At 38.5% G+C, this 20,781-nt stretch overlaps 1 protein-coding gene across 3 annotated transcripts in view; it reads right to left on the bottom strand.

The window, feature by feature from the left end:
• Arhgap18 (Rho GTPase activating protein 18) overlaps positions 1 to 20,781 on the bottom strand; it is a 137,241-nt gene that overhangs the window by 54,736 nt on the left and 61,724 nt on the right. For 2 of the 3 annotated variants that reach the window (XM_013026879.1, XM_013026880.1), the window contains exons 2-3: positions 4,769 to 4,971; positions 1,452 to 1,687 (exon numbers count right to left, since the gene is read on the bottom strand). In XM_013026879.1, coding sequence (XP_012882333.1) covers positions 1,452 to 1,687; positions 4,769 to 4,971 — 439 coding nt within the window. Of the gene's footprint in view, positions 1 to 1,451; positions 1,688 to 4,768; positions 4,972 to 14,991; positions 15,031 to 20,781 lie in introns of those variants that run through there. The other variant, XM_013026881.1, reaches the window with a different exon arrangement.

The following is a 20,781-nucleotide window of genomic DNA, read 5'->3' on the forward strand; positions in this document are numbered from 1 at the left end:
CTTCAATAAATTCCCTTCAATTCCATTGTTTTATGAAAAATAATGAAATCTTTATCACCTTCCATTTATAGTGTAAAGAGACTGTCATATTCACATTGCTTATTCTCAGAATAGTGTTTGGAAATGAAAATATACCAGGAAAGAGAATGGTTAAATGCATGTACTTTGGAGCCAGAGAAATTTGGGTTTAGTATGTACGGGACATTGAGCTTAAGAGTCTATGAGCCTCAGCCATAGAATGGAAATGATAATAGCTTGTTTGTAAGGCAGCTGTGGGACTAAATGAGATAAAGCAGGTACTGCATTAGCATGGGGTGTAATAGTGGGGAGCAATTGTTTCTGCTACTCGTTATTACCATAACCACTGTTCGAGACTCTTCTCTGCTCTCAGTTCAACCATCACACTAGGTCTTCCCAGGGCAGAATGCAAATGGCTCTGTTTGCTTCATCTCACTTTCTTGGTAGCAAGATTTTCTTAAAGAAAGCATGGTCACTTGCATGGATGAATAATAAGTAATTTACTAGCTGGCTATTTTGAGTAGCACTGCTTGTTCTGGGTCACACAGCTCCAGTGCTTCTACTGTACCTTCTCTGATAGCAGTTCATTCATTAGTCATTACAGATTCCAGATTCTAGAAGATTCCAGATTGTTCCATTAGTTATTTAACCAACCATCTAGGCTGGGCAATGTGGGTCACATCTGTGATCCTATTTATTCAGGAAGCAGAGGTGGGGAATCTAGGCAAGGAAGTCCATAAAAACCCCATCTCAACCAATAGCCAAATGCTCATTCCAACTACATGGGAAGCAGAATCCAGCCTGCCCCAGACAAAATCATGACACCCTATCTCAGAAATAATTAAAACAAAAAAGGGTAGAAGCATGGCTGAATGGGGACAGCACCTACCTAGCAAGTACAAGGCCCTGAGTTCAATGTTAGAACCACAAAATAAGGAGGATGATCTTCAATGCATTATAATAATAAACAATCCAGACAAGTGTTCACTCAAATCTCCCAAGTACTAGAGATGGTTCCATGCACTTAACACAAAGAGGACAGTATTCTACATCTCAAGGTCTCTGTTTTGTACTTCATTTGCAATCAGCTCCCTCCTGCTCTACTATTTAATGAATCTTCCTACAAGTCGGAATACATAAGGAATACCATAGCTCTCACACTTCTATTCATAACCACTGGCTGCCAGGTGTCTGACAAACCTTTTGCTACCTCTACTGGACCAAGAATCACAGAAAACATTCCAAGGGCATCTGAAGGGTAACTTCTAGAAGCCAGGGACCAAGACCTTCTTGTGAACTGCAAGTACAGAGCTCTGGTCTATGTATATTGTGGAAGATCATTATGTTTGTAATTATTTCATTTCAAATAGACTGGTACTGCATAAGTTAAGCCATGAACCCTTGGCCTCATTCATATCAGAAAGAAAACTTACTTTTTCTTTCGATTCTTTCTGCTGAGCAAATATGTCTCTGACATCAGGAATGTGATGTTGTTTGTTTTTCTTCCTCAGGGTCTGGGAGACAGTCTCTATGCGTTTCTGAACAGCTGCTGCCTGGGTCCGGGTCAATGTAGATAAAAATACCATGCTTTCTTGTGGATCATCCACCGACTCACCAAAGAGATTAGACAAACCGGCCTCTTTAAGCCACTCTTCTTCCAGTTCTCCTTCTAGAACAATATGGAGAAAATGGTTTTTAACTCACAAAGCATTTTCACATATTTTAAGCTGTAAAAATATTCTTACTCAGGGACTGAGATGTAGCTTCATGGCAAAGGGCTTGATGAGCCAGTATATAATACCCTGGGTTCGATCTTTAGTACCAAAAAAGAAAAGACAAGAAAAAAAAAGTTTTATTTCTTACTGAAACTCTTCAGTGCTGAGAATCATTATCTGAAATTTGGAGAGCTGCCATCCACTCTGGCCAGAGAAATAGCAAATTTTAGGTCAATTTCATATATACTCAATTAAAAATTTTTAAATTACTCCACATGTAATTAACCTCCACAATTTCCCTGCAGATTAAGTAGGGAGGATAATACTGCTCCCCTCTCAGATAAAAAGCAAACAGGTAAGAAGATAACTTGCTCTCATCCATCAAATTACTGAAGGAGGCATACCTGGGTAATATATTCAAGTCCAAACTCTTGGCTTAAATACAGCAGTATCTCAGAGCCCAACATTAATTTATGGGAAGGCTTGTTTTTTCTCTTTGTAGTATCTGAGAGAATACGTGGAAAAGAAGTAAAGTGCACTGACAGGCATATGGATGCATGCCTGCAATCCCAGCACTTAGGAGACTGTAACAGGAAGAATGCACCTTTGAAGCCAGCCTGAGCTATACAACAAGACCTTACCTCAAAGAAAAAATAGGAGAGATGGGGTAACAGGTGTGGAGGCTCAAGCCTACAATCCAGCTACTTAGAAATCAGAGATCAGGAAGATAGAGGTTTTGAGGCCAGTGTGGAAAAGAAGTTAGTGGGTCCTAATCTGAACCAGAAAGCCAGGCACAATGAATGGTGTGCATCAGTAATCCTGGTTACAAGGGAGGTATAAGTAGGAAGATCATTTACTGAGGCAAGATTAGCTGAAAAGCAACCAAAAGCAAAGATTTAACAAGTATGAGGTTCTGAATCATCCACACTCCAGTATCCCCCCCTCCCACATGCCCCAAAAAGAAGAAAGAGAGAGAGAAAGAGAGATGAAAGAAAGAAAGAAAGAAAGAAAGAAAGAAAGAAAGAAAGAAAGAAAGAAAAAGAGCATGTGAACACTGGAACTAATGCAAATTAAATTTTCTTTCTCAAATCCTACAAGTCAACACATCAAACTATATTTTTTACAAATTAAACATGTCCCTCAACTTTCAACAACAACAAAGAGAGCATATAGAGCTCTTATAAGAAACTAGCTAAAATAGCCACATGAATTCAAAACATTGCAAATAGAAAATAAATAAATCCAGTGGGCCCTCCACTTGTGTGGTCTAATGCATCTGAGGACCCAAAGATTCCAAAAATTGTTCACTGTTGTAAAAAGTCAACCGTTACTATTAAGGCAGTTAAGGTAAAACATAGTATAGGTACACGAAATCAAATGGCAGGGAAAAAAAAGTTGTTGTTGCCATGGCAATAAAAATAAGCTTTTTTAAGTTGAGAAAAGGTAAGCACATAGATCTATTTCCGTTCTTTTTGAAGACTACAGATTCTATGCGACAATCAGTGAATGGAGTTCAACTTTGGAGAGTTTCTTGGGTATACTTTTCTTCAATAGATCTAAGAAATGTTAAGAAAAAAAAATCTATCCAGCAATCAGAAGACTGAGACAAGAGGTTTACAAGTGGAAGGTTAGACTGGGTTACATTGTAAGATGTATCCTAAGCAAACAAAACTTGTCTAACTTTTCCTTTGGCATTATTATTAAGAAAATTTCCAAGCAATTTTGTAGTAGAGGAGAAAACACTAAACATATATATATATATATGTATATATATATATATATATGTACACTTGTCTCAGTCTCAAAGTCATTTAGTTAAGTCTGTTGAGAAGAAGTTTCTATTAGTGAATGACAAAGCACTGACTTGTGGCTTTACCTTTTTGGCATTTTGTATCTCCACTGATAGACCACAATAGATTTACAAATTTATGGGTGGCATAGAAGAAAGGTAATACAATATGTGTCAAAACTGATGATGAGAGCTCTTACTTTTGTGAAAATATGCCTTCCAGAAAAGCAACCAGTACCTAAAACACAAACGTAAAAGTTATGGTAATCCTGCCAGGCCAAAAAAGAGTATATATGTTGTGCTTAATGAAAGTGGTTAAGTGAAAATTTTAGATTTGTTTAAAGGCACAGGTCATTAGTAAGAGTTGGGTGGCATTACAGAAAAGATGGAAGTATTTGCAGTATTCAAGATAAAAGCATGAAAAAGATCTAGTTTTTGGTTAACAGTGTTAATGTGTTCAAGAGTAAGTCTTATGACAGTAATGTTCTCTTCTATGTGGTTTAACGTTCTGGATCTATGTATGGGATAAGTATATTTAATGATTTTAGAATACTGAACTCTAAGCCTAAGTATTTATGGTTTTTCCTAAATGGTATTGTCCTTGGAACCATAGACCTGTGGATACTAAAGGTTAAGCAGCATTTCATCAAATCTGGAGTACAATACATTGACTAATATGACAGACTGCCACTCACAAGTTTTAGATAACAATTTCCCTGTAGAAAAGATCTGGCTAAAGACTAGGTAGATATTCCTGAATATTTGAAAGTCTGCCATGAAAGAACCAGTAGAATGAACTTGTTTGGTTCTTCTCAGAGGCAGAAAAAAAACTACACCAAGTGAAGTCAAAGCTAGAAGATAGCCAGACATCAATCGATAAAATAAAGATCAAAACAAATCAAGGAGACGGACTCCTAGGAAACCAGTATCACTGCCAAGTTATGTGCTTTTCATCACACTTCCTGGAGACCAATTGGCTATGTGTAGAGAAACTTATGGAAGGAATGAAAGGTAATAGTCAATTTCAAAGAAAAGCCTAACTTGGCTAAGAGGCTACCAAGTTAGGCTGAGCTTCAACTAAATGAATTTGCTCATTACATTGTATCTGGAGCTACATCTATAAATCTGACAAGCAAGTAATATTCAAGAGGAAAAGCAACTACCAATGTAATATTTGGATGTTCTCTTCTTCCTCTCTCTGTATTCCTTTATCTAAATACATATACAGACAAGTTTTATTTATTACCATCAGGCTCCTTGACAACTACCACTTCTTGATCTTGTTGTCTGCTTTCACTGGATTTCTTTATATTTTCTAGTTCTGTCCAATAGTCCTCCATAGATAAATCGTCCAAGGAATCCTGGGAACTGGATCTGTCAAATGGAGGCCTCTCTGCAGCTCTGGGAGCGGTGCTTTCTTGGTTCATGTTATAATGGCCATGTCTTCGGCTAAACAATCCAAAAGAAAAAGATGGCTCATTTTAGTACATAGAGATGCAGTACACTTTCTAAAACATTATAGCACTGAACTATACAGAATTTGGAAAAACATTTAATTGTACTAAGTAAAGAAGATAACAATTTTGAAACTGTTTATTGTGGAGATGCTGCTGATTATAATATGCTTGTTAAGAGTTTCATGCTCTCTATAAACAAGTATGGTGAAGAACAAATATCAATGTGGTAATGAACTTTTTATTTATGTGACACTCAAATTATTTTGAAATCACGTTGATCTGAATCTCTCTTTTAAGAAAACGGCAGGATGGATCTTCATTACTGGCTCTTAATGAATAGAATTGGAAAGAAGCTTGAAATACCATATTTATCATTTGTGCTTATAATCAAATTCAGTCAACTCTTATATAACAAATATTTGCAACTGATGAAGAGAGTGTTTGAGTTTCCATTTTATTTTAAAAACTGAAATAAAAATAGAAAGGTGAAGTTTGTTGTTACATTCTGCTGTTGGAATTTTAAGCCTTTAGTTATAATTGTACTCATGACATCCATGTATTAATTACTTTGCAATATGGATAAAATTTTATCAAACTTTTGCATTGCCTGGAATTACCTCAGCTATTTATCATAGGTGTTACTTATAAAGAGGATAAATTGATGAGATTATCTTTATAATTCAAGTAAACTATATTTTTTACTGATTTTAACATTTTATCTGTGAATTAAAGCCCATAATAAAAATCTATACATCACAGAAATGTTAAATTTTATATAATTACTTACAAATAGAAAATAGCACCTAATTAAATATGAAATTTTTCAGCTATGGTATATTAACATATATATATATATATATGTGTGTGTGTGTGTGTGTGTGTGTGTATGTGTGTGTGTGTGTATATATATATATATATATACTTTTTAAAGTACAATTTGTATGGGAACATTTTTTGTGAAAAACTGTTTTAATATTCTAAGTTCAAATTGTTCTTTTATCTCCCAAGAAAGACATCTATGAAGTAGTAATTTCCTACATTGGTTTTACTTCTTGTACATACTGAAAATAAAATGAAGCATAATAAAATAGAAATCTTAATAATGTCTGAACATTCTCACACATTAAACCTGCCCTTTCTCATTATTATTTAGAACAGTAGTGTTGTACTACTGCATGAGGGACAGGGTCACAAAACTCTGGGCAAATCTACTGCAGCTTTTTTCCAACTGGTCTGTTAGCAAGTTAGTGAACTTAATTGCCTACTGCCATAAATAAACACTTTTGACTGAGAGTTAACTATACTATTCTAATACAACAGTTTTATTCCCTTAAAGACAGTTGTATACGTTTAATATTGCTTGCATGAGTGGATAAACAACCACTAAAACGACTCCTTGGCACCAGGTATGGTGGTACCTTTATGTAATCCCAACATGCAGCATAAAGGTTGAGACAGAAAGAACACAAGTTCAAGGCCAACCTGAGCTTTGTAATAATCTCTGGTCAGTAGCTCCCAAGGTGGTGATGGGTAAATATTCAAGACTAGAGGAAATCTAGACATGTTTGTACCTCTTTTTCCTCTCCTCTCCATTTTTCATTGTTTGCCCCATCCCTTTCTTAAGTCAAGGGGTACTTTCTTTCTCTAGCCCTAGTCATCCTATTTATAACCCTGTGTAACACCTTGGTCCCTTGGTCTGGCACCAGTGGCCACTATATGACCAAAAAATTTCTATGGCAGAATTTTCACTCTCATTTTAAATTGTTAATGAGAAAATTACTCCTCTCAATGGTACAGTTCACAGAGTTTAACCAATTCTGTCCTTACCAGGACAGTTAAAAGGTAATGGATACAATGCCTGTCAGATTAAATTTTTGTTTATTTCATGTCAAATTACATATATGTATAGATATACACACATATATTTGCATGTATATACACATGTATATATGTTCATATGCATGGGTATATACATATAGATGTGTGTGTATTCTATTTTGCTTTTGTTTCATCTGTCATTGCAGGGAAAGACTGGCTACCTTATTCTTTCTTATCCTTATCTCCTGTAGCCATGGGAAACCACAATAAGTATTGCAACCTGTGTGAAGTACAATAACTAATGCCAAATAATTTGGTTTATCTGCTCCCAGGAAAGAGGTACAGTTGAGCTAGAAGTACATTAAGCCTTTCATTCCTGAAGGAATGCAGTTTATTCTGGCAAGAATTTTCCAGTAAATTTCCATTAAGATAGCATGTGCAGAAAAAATGCAAGGACATTGAGTAACAGCATTGTTACGTAAATGGACCTTCTCCATCAAGGCCTGCTTTTAAAGCCGGCATAAAGCAAGAATCTTATAGCTTAGTGCTGATGAATTGACTCAATATTTTGACTTTAATAAGATTCACAAGCTGAATAGGTTTGTGATAATCTGAAAATACTGAGTCATGCATTTTTTTCTTTCCTTTCTTTTTTTTTCTTTTTCTTTTGGATCTCTGTTAAATATTGCAAGAACAAACTTTCCATTTTAGACGTAAGGAGATGGAGAACAGGCACTCAGTAATATACTGCCCTTCCTGGTGAGTTTACCTCATATTGTCTAAGTTCCTCTCAGAGTGTAAGTGAACATCTTATTTCACTTCCCATCTATTAGCAGGCTGTATTATTTTTCTTCTTAGGCTATACTTTTGTAGGGCAGAAATGCAACAGCAAGAAGGCTGGAACTTTCTTAAAACTCCTGTGTAAGTGGCCAGTTAGCCAGTTTCCTCTTTTCTGTGTTTAGGATCAAGTACTGTAATTGGATACTCTGCTCATTCTGAAAATTGGGTTGAAAACATAAAGCAACATCTGTTCCGTGTAATGAAGTAGAGAGCAGAAAAATTTTCTGTTTCCAAAAGATCCAAGGCAACACATGGCACTGAAATCAAAGAAACTCAGCTTATATGACAGGCATCTAGCAATTTCTCCACCGGACTTGTCAGTAACTGTGCCCTGATCTCCCTCATTCCCTCTCCCCCTCCCTCTCCCTCTCCCTCTGAAAACCTGTGTGCTGATCAACATAGGGCCCCACTTCAAACCCTCCAGCATTTGCCACCTTCTACAAGCTAAGGACAGAACTGGCCATGGTCTTTTAAAAGGAGTTGCCTGTGAGGCTCCGAAGAGAAATGTTCCCAGACACGCCACAGGGATGGCTGTCATTTGCCTTGGGTGGGTCCTCAGTGCTATCACCATCAAGCATATACTTTACAGACTCTTGTGGGCCTTCCTCGAATATTGTTCTTTTTTCAATTTGATAGCATGTATTAAAAAAAAAAGTGAGGCATTGTTTTATTGTTTTATCTCTCTTAGCCATATGTTATTGCATTTTGATGAGACTTTTGTTTGTTTTTTAGCTAGTCATTGGCTTGTGACAGTACTGAGATATGGATCAAGGTGTTGGTGATGCCTGTTGTCAGAAAGAATAGAAGCAACCTATGTGTGTTCAAGGAGTTGGAATTCCATTCGCTGGACTGGTCTACCGGAAGATCTCAAACTAGCTGATGGCTCAGCCCAGTATAGACACAATCAGCAGAACAATGGGCACAGAGCAGACCAGTGTCCAGCTAAGAATTATTAATTATTAATTTTATAGGACAATTGTCAAATATTTTTGGTCACAGAATTTTTTTAATCAATTAATTTGGTGCGTGTGTGTATTGGTATTGGGGCTTGAACTCAGGGCTTGATGCTGTCTCTTAGCTTTTGCAATCAAGGTTGGTTCTTTACCACTCGAGCCACAGCTCCACTTCTAGATTTTGGGTGATTAATTGAAGGTAAGGGTCTCACAAACTTTTTGGCTGGGCTGACATTAAATCATGACTTTCAGATCTTAGTCTCTTGAGTATTATAGGCATTAGCCTTAGTCTCCTGAGATTGTTTTATAGGCATGAGCCACTGGTGTCTGGCTATATACTAAGTTTTTAAAGCATTCTGTAAAAGCTTGATATCACTATAGATATAGTGATAGCATTAGCCATTAAAACAAGAAATAAATATTTTCATTTCAGAAGAATATACATCTGAAATATCATTTACATTGTCTGAAAAGAAATAACTTCCAAACTTAAAAAAAAAAAACTGAGATGAGAGCTGGGAATGTGGCTTGCCTAGTAGGCATAAAACCCTGGGTTCTATTCCCCAGTACTACATAAACAGAAAAGGGCAGCAGTGGTGCTGTGCTAGTGGTAGAGTGCTAGCCTTGAACAAAAGCTCAAGGACAGGGCCCAGACCCTGAGTTCAAGCCCCAGGACTGGCAAAAAAAAAAAAAAAAAAAATGAGCAGCCCTGTTTTCTCTCCCCTCCCCCCATCTCTCCCTTCCCCTCTCTCCTCCCACCCTCTCCCTTCCCCTCACCCCCCTCTCTCTCTGTGTATGTTGATTCTGGGACTTGAATTCAGGGTCTGGGCACTGTTCCTGAGCTTTATTTTTGCTCAAAGCTAGAGCTTTACAATTTGACCCGCAGCTTCACTTCTGGCATTTTAGTGGCTAACTAGAGATAAGAGTCTCCTGGACTTTCCTGCCCAAGCTGGCTTCAACCTCAGCCTCCTGAGTAGCTAGGATTATATATAGGAATGAGCCACAGAGGCCTCGCTCGTTTTCCATTTTAGAGACTTCCTTTGGTATCCAGTGTGACAGAAGGCATCTGCAGTCATGCAATCATTTGTGATGTCGCACAGCATGTAGTCCAAGATACTTCAGAGTATTCTCATGAGAGAATGAGAATAAAAGACATAACTAATCCCATGGGTATTACGAACATTGTTGATACCCTGGACTCCTGAAAGAGTTTTGAGATCACCCAGATGTCCCACGGTTTGAAAACCACTGGTCCACAATTTCTAACAACTATTACCTAATGGATGGGGTGGGGGGAGAGCCTTCCATTCTGTGGGCAGGGATCCAGAAATCCCTACTGAAAGAGGTGGACATGCTTTCCTTGTGACTCTTGACCTACTTCTTTGTTTATTTTAGCTTAGTTTTACAGGCTTTCATAAAAACTGGGACTTACTCCAATGACCTAGCCATATTTAACCTATCCTGTAATGATACAGAATAAAAACCCCATCTAGGTAGCTCTAGCTGGTCCATATCTTTAATCATTTGCTTGCATCCATCCACATATAAAGAAGTGCAGTCCTCCCATTTGGCCAGTGTATTTGAACATGTACACTCATTTCCCTATAGTCCCACTGGCATCCACAGCTCCTAACCACAACCATGACAGACAGATTTATTTGTCTGTGTCTCTGAATTCACATTTAGCTCTCTGTTCCAATTTCTACTTTTTGTACCTTACTGTGGGCCTAGAAAATAGTCCAAATGAGGGTTTATTCAATAGCTAAGTACTTTTAAATTAAGGAAATTAGGAGGCCTCAGAAGTTGCCTCTGAAATGAGGACTTTCTGACCTTTTTGTTTGTTTGTTTCTTCTACGGCAAAGCAAGATGGAACCCACTGAAGTTCTCTTATCTGCCTGAAGAAAGCTCTTCCTGAGGAAATGTAACTGTCTTAACCCCCATTCCTAGGAATCTTATCAAATAACCAGGGAATCTTAACCAAGGGAGAAAATGAGAGACTAAAATTGTCTACCACATCCCATCAGATTATCCTTAGGACACTGTAGAGATGACATGGGAGACTTTCTCTGTATCACAAAAACCCTTTCTAGTCACAATGAAGTTCCACTCCTCTCCCTAACCCATGGCTACCTCCCTCAGAGCCGGGAGGAGCTTTGTCTCTAATGGCCTGTTCTTTGGGGCTCTTTCATTTATCCTCAAATTCATTTACTATTCTCTTTAAAGGCATCTACAGCTCTCCCCTCCTCCTACACACTCCCCTCTTATCTACGAAGAGGGAACTGAAGCTTCAATCATCTGCCCCTTTCTTAATGGAGCATATTTTGTATCACTCTGCTATACATACATGTGCACAGCCAAAGTACACGTGTTCGTTTTCTGCTAATCTGTCCATTGTCTGTTTCAATAGACTTCAGAAGGTGAACTGGAACTTTCCCTTATACCTACAAGTCCTATACAGACACTTGTTTCTTTTGAGTTGTTTTTGTTGTTGCTTCTTTGAGACAGGGTCTCCCTTATATAGCCTTGAACTCATGATCATCCTGCTTTTGCTTCCCAAGTGCTGGAATTACAGTCAAGCCCCATCGCTGCTTGGCTCTCAATGTCTACTTGTATAAAATCTTCCGATACTGGACTACACCTTCTAGCCTGTTCTTTATCCTAACTTTATTTCCATGCAAGACAAAAAAGGACTAGATTAGGAATAGGAATTTTGAGGACATTTTAAATTAAATAGGAATTTTCATTTTTGTCTGGTTGAAAAATTTTTTTATCAGCTCAGGATTTTAATCACCAAGCATTCATGTATAAGTATATTTTATATATAAAGTCCTATTTATTGAAAATAAACTTCAGTATAGTATGCATTCTTGGAACTTTAGACCTTTCCGGTCATTTGCTAGATGAGATATTGAGGCGTCATGATGAAACCTCTTCTAGAGTCACATAGCAAAGGATAGGACCAGGGTTCCCAGTATCATTTCTTTACCAGTGGTTACTTTATTACACCAAACAGGCTCAGAGATAAGAGTTTACTTTTGTTCTTTATCAGATGTGTGCACAGAGCCAGGCCCAAAGCGAGCTTGTTAAATGACAAGTACATTTACCAAGAGAAAATTACATTAAAAAGTAAGAGTAAGTCAGGCGCTGATGGCTCATGTCTGTAATCCTATCTACTCAGGAAGCTGAGATCTGCCAGCCCAGGTAGGAAAGTCCAAGAGACTCTTTTCTCAAATTAACCACTAAAAAACTGTTAGTGGTACTGTAGCTCAAAGTTGTATAACACTAGCTTTGAGCATAAGAGCTCAGAGACAGCGCCCAGGGCCTGAGTTCAAGCCCCAGAACTGGCACAAAAAAAAAAGTAAAATAAACAAGCTAGAAATCCTGTCACAGGGAAGATGGACAATATTGGAGGGTATTATATAAACAAACACACAGGACACATAGTGTAGGAAATAGGATGCACTAACATGGGATAGATAAAAGAGTCAACTTCATAAAAACCTGGGAAGTGTGGTTGCCAGGGAGAAGAAGAAAAACAGGAATTGCTATTCAACAAATATAAAGTTCATCTATACAAGATGAATACATTTTAGAGATGTGCTATACAACATTGTGCCTGGAGTTAACAATGATGAATTGTGCACTTCGAATATGAAGAGGGTAGATCTCACATTATTATTGTATTCTTACAACAATAAAAAATACCTTTCGACCGTTAAAACAAAATTAAATAAATAAATAAACAATACCTTTTGAAAAATCACGAGAAATCTTTCCTAGTGCATTTTCTAAAATAGGGCTGGAGTCCTGCTGAGATTTGACTTTAAATACAACCCATTCAAAAAAAAATAGCATTGCTTTGTAAAAATTCTAAAATGTGCTAGAAATTCCCTCTGCTTCTTTAGCTATATTATCTGAATATGGGGGGGGGGAGTATGCTTCTGTTGTCTAGTTTTCCTTTCATTACAGTAGTGACATTAAAGAAGTAATTGCTACCATAGTGGACAGTAAAGCTATTAATATTGTGTAATGGCCTGTCTATCAGAACAGCTCAGCTTGAATGACTGAAGACCTGTAGTCTATGAATGACCCAAGTCATTTTCTTTCCTTGAAAATGAATGCCCACTATTGTTTTGCTGAAAGCAGTAATTATTAGATGTAGCTCTGACATCCAGGAAGAAAGAACACTGACAATACAGAAGAGAGAGGAGTTGATTAGAACAGTACCACATTAGCCCCTCCCCACTGCCCTGGTCCCCCAGAACCCATGAAAAAGATCGTCTCCCATCTCCTGCTAATTCCTTGTTAATTGTTCTAATTTTACGAATATATTAGTTTATTTTCATCTTTCATATAAACTATTGGTCTCTATGTTTGCATATTGCTCCTGGTCTCTATGTTTGCATATTGTTCCCTGGTCATTTGGAGGAAAAGTTAAATGGACCCATTTCTTTTTAGCTTTTTCGTGATAAATACAAGTCAGTTCACATCTTGTACGAAGCTTTGTAGATTTTGACACACAGCAAAACAAGATCTAAATGAAAGGATTAGCCTGTATTTGCAAAACATTACCTAAGCAAAACTGAGGAGAAAAGCCCTATAGGGGATCTTGCTGAGCCTTAGCTTTGAAATGCTTTATTTCTTAGACACAGAAAGATGGCAAAACCAGTTTATTTTTTGATTGTTTCTTACAAATGCTTTCACCATTCCTCTCCAGCATCAGTAAAAGAATAGGAATATAGGCAGCAACCACCATGAGGTCTGGTAGGAAGAGGGGAAGGAAAGACTTAGAAAGGCTGAGGGAAAGGCACTTCCTTTTTAATTATAGACATAGTGTACACAAAAGCGTGGGGTATCGCTACCAGAGAGAGGCCTCTCTTGTAGACCATTGGTTCTGGGTTGAAATTTACCTTTGTTCCTGAGCCCAGAAAACCCTCAGTGGCTCATCATTTCTCCTCAGTTGGAGGCATAAATCAATGAGAATAATGGGATATAATGGCAACATCACCCTTTAAGAGAAGACCTGGTGACTCACGCCTATAATCCAAAAGGCTAATATCTGAGGATTATGGCTCGAAGCCAGCCTAGGCAGATGAATCTGGGCAGAGAAACTCTTATCTCCAATTAGCTAGCAAAAGGCTAGAAGTAGAGGTGTGGTTCACATGATAGAGTGCCAGCCTTAAGCTACAAGAGAGAACCCAATTCAAATGCATACCAGCACATGTGTGCATATGCATACACAAACACACACATACACACACACACACACACACACACACACACACACACACACGGCATCTGTAATGGGACTTTGCTATGAGTCTGTCAGGATCATGAATAATCAGTTTAAAGCACATCAAATGGATGAGTTCACATGTCCACTTCTCCTCTGCCTAAATGACTTGCATCTACCTGACAAGCTAGATCTGCTGTCCATCTCTCCAGGACTCTGGTTGTTCTGGCCAGCTGTACAATCACCTGGAAATTAAACCCCACTGTGGCTTCTTTGCATTTTAAGCATAAGCTCCACAGCTGTTATTAGCCAATTTCACATCTTAGTATTTTTGTGTGGAGCTGGAAAAACCTTTCTTCTTCAGTCCACCCATAGCCCTTACCACATGAATCGGCTCATGTATCGGGAGAGCCCGATACACCTCGTTCCCATTTTGGTATCCCAGGTTCATACAAATGGCTTGCCATATCAGATGCTTGTGAACTGCTTAATCGTTAATTTTCCAACTACTCCTTTTCTGAAATAACTTTCACTTAATTTCCAAGCATTTTAAACAAATTAATTGCACAAAACTACAAAGAAATTAGAAATAAAGAAAGTAGCCACCACAGATGTCAGTGATCCAGAAAGGCTATTATTAGTGTGAGGCTCTGAGTTCAAACCCCAAGCACTAAGAGACAGAGAAAAAAGGCCGGGGAGGGGAGGAGATTAAAAAAAAAAAACACTAGCATTAACATTACTAAATTAATTGTGATATGTCTCTGTGACCCTACTCTTAGATGTTTAGTTAAAAAATAGACTTCCTGAGGCTGGGAAGGTGGCTCAGAGGTAGAGCGCTTGCCTTGCATGCCTGAGGCCCTGGGTTCCATTCCTCAGCACCACATAAGCAAAAAGAAAAAAGCTGGAAGTGGTGCTGTGGCTCAAGTGGTATAGTGCTAGCCTTGAGCTGAAGAGCTGAGGGACAGCGCCCAGGCCCAGAGTTCAGGCCCCATGACTGGACCCAAAAAAAAAAAAATAGACTTCCTAAAGAGAATAGCAACTCACAAAAGAATATTTATTTCATGCCAGACAGTAATTTTAAATCACAAACTTTGTGAAACACATATCACAATGGCATATCCTGGCAATTCATTCTCTGAAATCAACAAATGTTTATTAAATGACTTACTCCATGAATATCTTACCAGAGATGTCTATTCCACCAAGATCTCCAAATCTTCTGTGTGGAGTAAATGATGAATGACAACAATACAGGTATTAGTGGAAATTTCCACTTCCCTTTTGAAGTTGTGGCCGGCCTCTAGTAGCCTGGGATTCCAGGTCATGACCTCTGCTTTAGCATAGTCCTAACAGCCCTGCCAGGGCTCACCATTGCTTCCCCAATTGCATTTCACTTCTCTATGCTCTCACTGTACCCACCCATCCTCAACTTGGTCCTGCTCAATCACTTCCCAAACATAAACCAAAAACATCAAGATTGCCTCCAATATCTCCTTAGTGTGAATATGTGTGCTCCTAAGTTTCAAGGTTGATAGCAAGAGGAACTAAGCGTTATGGGACAGAGCTTAATAAACTCCTTTAAAAGACACCCTAAAGGGGCTGGGAAGGTGGCTCAGTGGTAGAGCGCTTGCCTTGCATGCATGAGGCTCTGGGTTCTGTTCCTCAGCACCACATAAGCAAAAAGAAAAAAGCCAGAAGTGGTGCTATGGCTCAAGTGGTAGAGTGCTAGCCTTGAACTGAAGAGCTGAGGGACAATGCCTAGGCCGAGAGTTCAGGGCCTACGACTGACAAAAAAGGAAAAAGACACCCTAAAGAGTTGCCTTGCCTTCTACCACATCACAATGAGAAAGCAGGCCCTCAACAGACACCCACAGCACCCTTTGGTTGCTTTTCTGCAAGGTTTCCCAGGTTTCCCTGAAACTGATGATCCTCCTGCCTTAGTCCTCCAGATTCTCAAATGCTAGGATTACAGATGAGCACCACAAGACCTGACACTACCCATATATCTTGATCCTGAAGTCCCCATTTTCCAGAATACTGAGAAACAAAAAGTGCTATTTAGAAGGCTTCCCATTTATGGTGTTTAGTTTTGGCAGTACAGATATACTAAGATATCCTTGCTGCAATCCCTCCTTCTCCCTGGGTCTGTTCTACATAGGCCTCCTGGGTTTACCTGCAGCTCACTCACTGCTCTACTACTAAAGCTTCCTCAAAACTGTCAAGTATGTAGTTCTCATTTCAGAACAGCCACATGTCCTCCAAGGGAGTCATTAGCATCCAAAATTACGGTCAACATTTTACCCATGTATTTTTATTATGCTTGGAAAATCTTTATTGTTGCTTTTTTGCCTTTTCCATTTCAAGGTTACAGTTCTCTTTTCTTTCTGAGGAATGTTTCAGGATGCTCGGTATATTTTCAGAGGTAAAATGAAGAGAAGATTCATTAATAACTCCCATGATATTCTCAAATCCATTCCTGCAAAGTCCTCATTAGTTCTGAACTTTAACATTTCAATTTGCCAAAACTCCTTGGGTTAATACAAAACAGATAAATTTACGCCAAGGTGTGCATTCTTTCAAGACTTAGCAATATACTTCCAAATCAGATCTGGCAAATGTATTTAGATGTTGGGTATGAATTTCATTCTGGGTACTGACTAACAATTTTTTAAAATTTTTTCCAGTGCTGGGGAATAAATCTAGAAACTGTGCATGATAGGCAAGCACTCAACCACTGCGCTACATCTCAGCTGTAAATTATAACTTTCTGAAAACTTGTCTCTCCAGTACACAAAGAAGGTTGCAACAAACTCATATGCCTGCTGTCAATGGAAATGCTCACAAAGCATTTGTTGACATTATACAAAACTGTGAACAATAACTTGAAATTTTAATGTTAGAGTCATACCAAGTGTAATATTTGTTTTAGTTATGTCTTATGGCCAAATCTGGTCCTTTGTAGGACTTAACATTAACATTCTTCTTTAAGAATAATTTATTTTTGAAATGGGGTTCTTTTTTGTTTTTTTGTCGGTCGTGGGGCTTGAACTCTTGACCTGAGCACTGTCCCTCAGCTCTTCAGCTCAAGGAGGCACTATCACTTGAGCCACATCGCCACTTCTGGTTTTCTGAGTGGTTTATTGGAGATAAGAGTCTCAGCCTGGGCTGGCTTTGAACTGTGATCCTCAGATCTCAGCCTCCTGAGTAGCTAGGATTACAGGCATGAGCCACCAATGCCTGGCTTGAAAAGGAGTTCTTGATATGTATCCCAGGCTGGCATTGAACTCTCAATCTTCCCAACTTTGCTAATCAAAACATGGATAGAAGGCAATGCTGAATTTTGAGGGGAAAAAAAACACAAAATCTTTTCGTAATAACTAAAGCTCAATATATAGAGACATAATGAAAATATCATTATTCACCTCTTCTTAGTTCTTTGTAACTCCTTATTATAATTAAGTAGGGAAACCACATCACAGCTCACTGAAGCTACAGAGGTATGAAACCAACCTTTTACTAGTAAAATACTGAGAGAAAGTGTTAAAAGTAAAAGGATGTCTGTGTTTGTGATAAAAAATTAAAAGGAGAAAATATATTCAAAGTAATAATGAACAGTATTAGAACAATTAAGATTAGAACAATTAAGAATAGTGGCAAGTAGCAAATACCTAGATAAAAAGGAGAGAGGAAGAGTGAAAGAGAGAGGGAGAGAGAGAGAGGGAGAGAGTGCTTTCCATAAGGTGCAGTTTCATTTATTTTATGAGAAATAGCAAATGACCCCTCAAATGCAAAAATGTTCCACCAATAAGTATACAAGGCTTGGACATATTTCATTAAATCATATGCTTAAAGTAATCTCTAAAAAGAAGATAAAAAGGGGTAGGTAGAGAAATAGCTTCCAGCCAATCAAAACATGGAGTCAACTTTAGAAGCAATTCTTCCATGCTTCACACTAAATAAATGTCTTCAGCAGTAGCAGTCACAAAGTAGATTATATGAATATTACAAGACAATTTTTCCTTTTTAAATGAGATTGATGAGAGAAAAAAAAACCTGAGATGTCCTACAATTAATTAAAAAGAGCTAGAGGATAGAGCAGAGAGACGAGTCAAGATAATCAATTAGCAGCTGTAACTGACAAGGGACAATTTCATATTCCTGATTCTAAGCGAAAACCTTATCTCAAGTCCATCAGGACACCTTCTGTGCTGCTTACATCCTGCTTACAACCCAGCCAATCCAGAACCAGCAAACATTTCTTACGAACTGCTTTCCTGGCTCAACACTTTTGCTCTTCACATCATCCTACCTGTGTTGTCCTGAGCCAGCAAAGGTTCAATACCAGGCCAGTGGATGCTTCAACCGTTCCCTAGCCTTGCTGCTCCAAGTTGTAAGATCTTGTACTAGATCAGGTCCTTTTGTGGCCAGTATCTCTAATAGCACAATAAATAAAATCGTTTTTATTTTCCCAGATCCCATCATCTCAAGAATTTTGGCTTAACAGTGTCATCAAAGGCCACTTTTTTCTCCATTTGTTTCCTACTGAGCTAGCTCAACACTAAACCGATGTGAATACAATAGTCAAAAGACATAAAAAAAAAAAAAACTTCCAATTGTAAAATACAAGGCTAGAGGTGAGGGAGGGATTTTAACATTTATAAAATGAAAGTTTAAAATTCCCGGATGAAACCAAACCAAAGGTTTTTCAGTTAAAAGCCACTTGGCTTGGGGCTGGGAAGGTGGCTCAGTGGTAGAGCGCTTGCCTTGCATGCATGAGGCCCTGGGTTCGATTCCTCAGCACCATATAAGCAAAAAGAAAAAAGCCGGAAGTGGTGCTGTGGCTCAATTGGTAGAGTGCTTGCCTTGAGCTGAAGAGCTGAGGGACAGCGCCCAGGCCCAGAGTTCAGGCCCCACGACCGGGCCCAAAAAATAAAAAAAAGCCACTTGGCTTTGTTTAGCAGGCAGGGACTTGAAACTTAAACCTACAAGAAGAGAAAATAAAGATGACAAAAGAAAGAATTTAAATATCAGTTATGCTTGTCCTAAGCATTGATTGTGACATCAGCTCACACTGTTCTTACTTAGTACATTAAGATAATCCATCACTACATTGGAAGTTGATGAACCTGTCCTAACTTAATTCCCATCCAAGTCCTCTTAAGAAGCTCTACTCTACTGTGACTCACCTCTCTGCCTGCCTGTTCTGTTTACGTGAGACTGGAAAACCAGGAGCACTTAGCAAGGAACAATACAACATCAGTTTCCACACTAGCATTCCATGGGGGAAATCCAAAAGCAGCTTGTGTGCCTAACAATTCTTTCTCTAGCCATACCCAAGACTGTGTTGCCACTCTCCAAAGTGTCACGCTAAGTGTCTAGCTCAAAGGCGTCCATTTCTACCCGTCTTATTCTCTGCTCAGCTTTCCTCATTGTTCCAAGCTGCATTCTCTTCTCTGTTCAGTCCCTAGAAAGAATCTAGGTTGACTAATCTCTATTTCTTCCCCAAACCCCCTACCTGCTAGATCAACCTGACCGTGCCCCAGTTTCTGCACATATCTCAGGACCTCATATCTCAGCCGGGTGTGGTAGCCATGGTCCCTGCTCACCTAGAAAGAGAGGTAGAAGAAAGCATTGTTGTCTCTGAGAGCCATGACTTCAGAAGAGATTAATCAATACACTATTGAACAGAGAACAGACCCTCCAGAGACCAGAACAGTCTGAGTAAGTTCTGAAAGGAGGAGATGAAAGAATGGGGAGCATGCAGTGCCCTCCAGGGCACAAGTCAACATCTGTGCAGTGCGTACCACAGGCACGGGAGCCGGCACAGAAGATGGCATCAAAGTTTGAACTTCCTTTACTAGCCTGCCAGGATATGTCTACAAAAAGATCAAAGTTGTCATATACTCTAAGGTAAAGATCCAAGACTTAGAACTTTGCCTATTGCCTTTAAAAAAAAAAAAGAAAAACTCAGGAGTTTGAAACTGTTAAGGGTTCCCATTCATAAATGGGATTTATTTGATGAAGCAGGGTCTATCCAATAAATATTGTGAAACCCTAAGTATTCTTTCATATGCAAACCAGTCTAATAAGGGCAACAATAAATACTTAATCTAATTCTTTTCTGGATACAAAGTTTCACCAAAGTGATCTTTATACATGATAATAGGAAGTTTGCATTTAAGTATCATTTTATATTTTTTTTAACTGTATTTTTTTTCTTTTCCTTTTTTGGTACTGGGAATCAAACCCAGGATGTCATCATACTTGCTGGGTATGCGCTTTGCCACTGAGCTACATCCCAAGCCCAGTTTTATTTTTTGAATTGTAGTTACAGTCTAAAATAAAATTTGTAAAAAGAAATAAACTTTGTACCCAAACATGATGTGTTCTTTTTGTAAATTACCTTCAAGTCATTGGATAGAGGGTTTTTAATTCCACATCTCAGTTTACCAGGACAATGCCTCTTAATCGATGTCATCTCTTTCATGGGAGTTGGGAGAAATGAGGGAGAATTAGTTTCTTATTTATCTATTTTATTTAGTGCTGGGGATGGAAGTCAGCATCTTCTACATGCTAAATAAATGCTAACCACTGAACCACACAACCTAGTCCTTACATCTTCCATTTTAAATGGCGAAGGGAATACTTTGCAAGTGTAGTCAAATTAGGATGAAGTCTAATATTTCCATATTTCAGTGGAGCTATACTTCAGAACCTGGACTCTTGCCTGTTAATGATAAACAGACCTCTAAAGCATGATTCAGACATTCATTCAACAAATAATGACTCTCCACTAATTACAAGATGATACCTATGTTGTTGGGAAAGTCCAAAGCAGCCCTGGGGCTCTCCTCCGGTCTAACTCTGTGTTCTCATACAGAAGATAAGGCTTGGAGAAAAAGAACAATGGTGGGCAGTGTTCTTGGATGAGTTGGAAGGCACCAGGTGTTACAAGGCT

The sequence above is a fragment of the Dipodomys ordii genome, unplaced genomic scaffold (assembly GCF_000151885.1).
Source record: "Dipodomys ordii isolate 6190 unplaced genomic scaffold, Dord_2.0 Scaffold97, whole genome shotgun sequence".
NCBI classification, from domain to species: Eukaryota; Metazoa; Chordata; class Mammalia; order Rodentia; family Heteromyidae; genus Dipodomys; species Dipodomys ordii.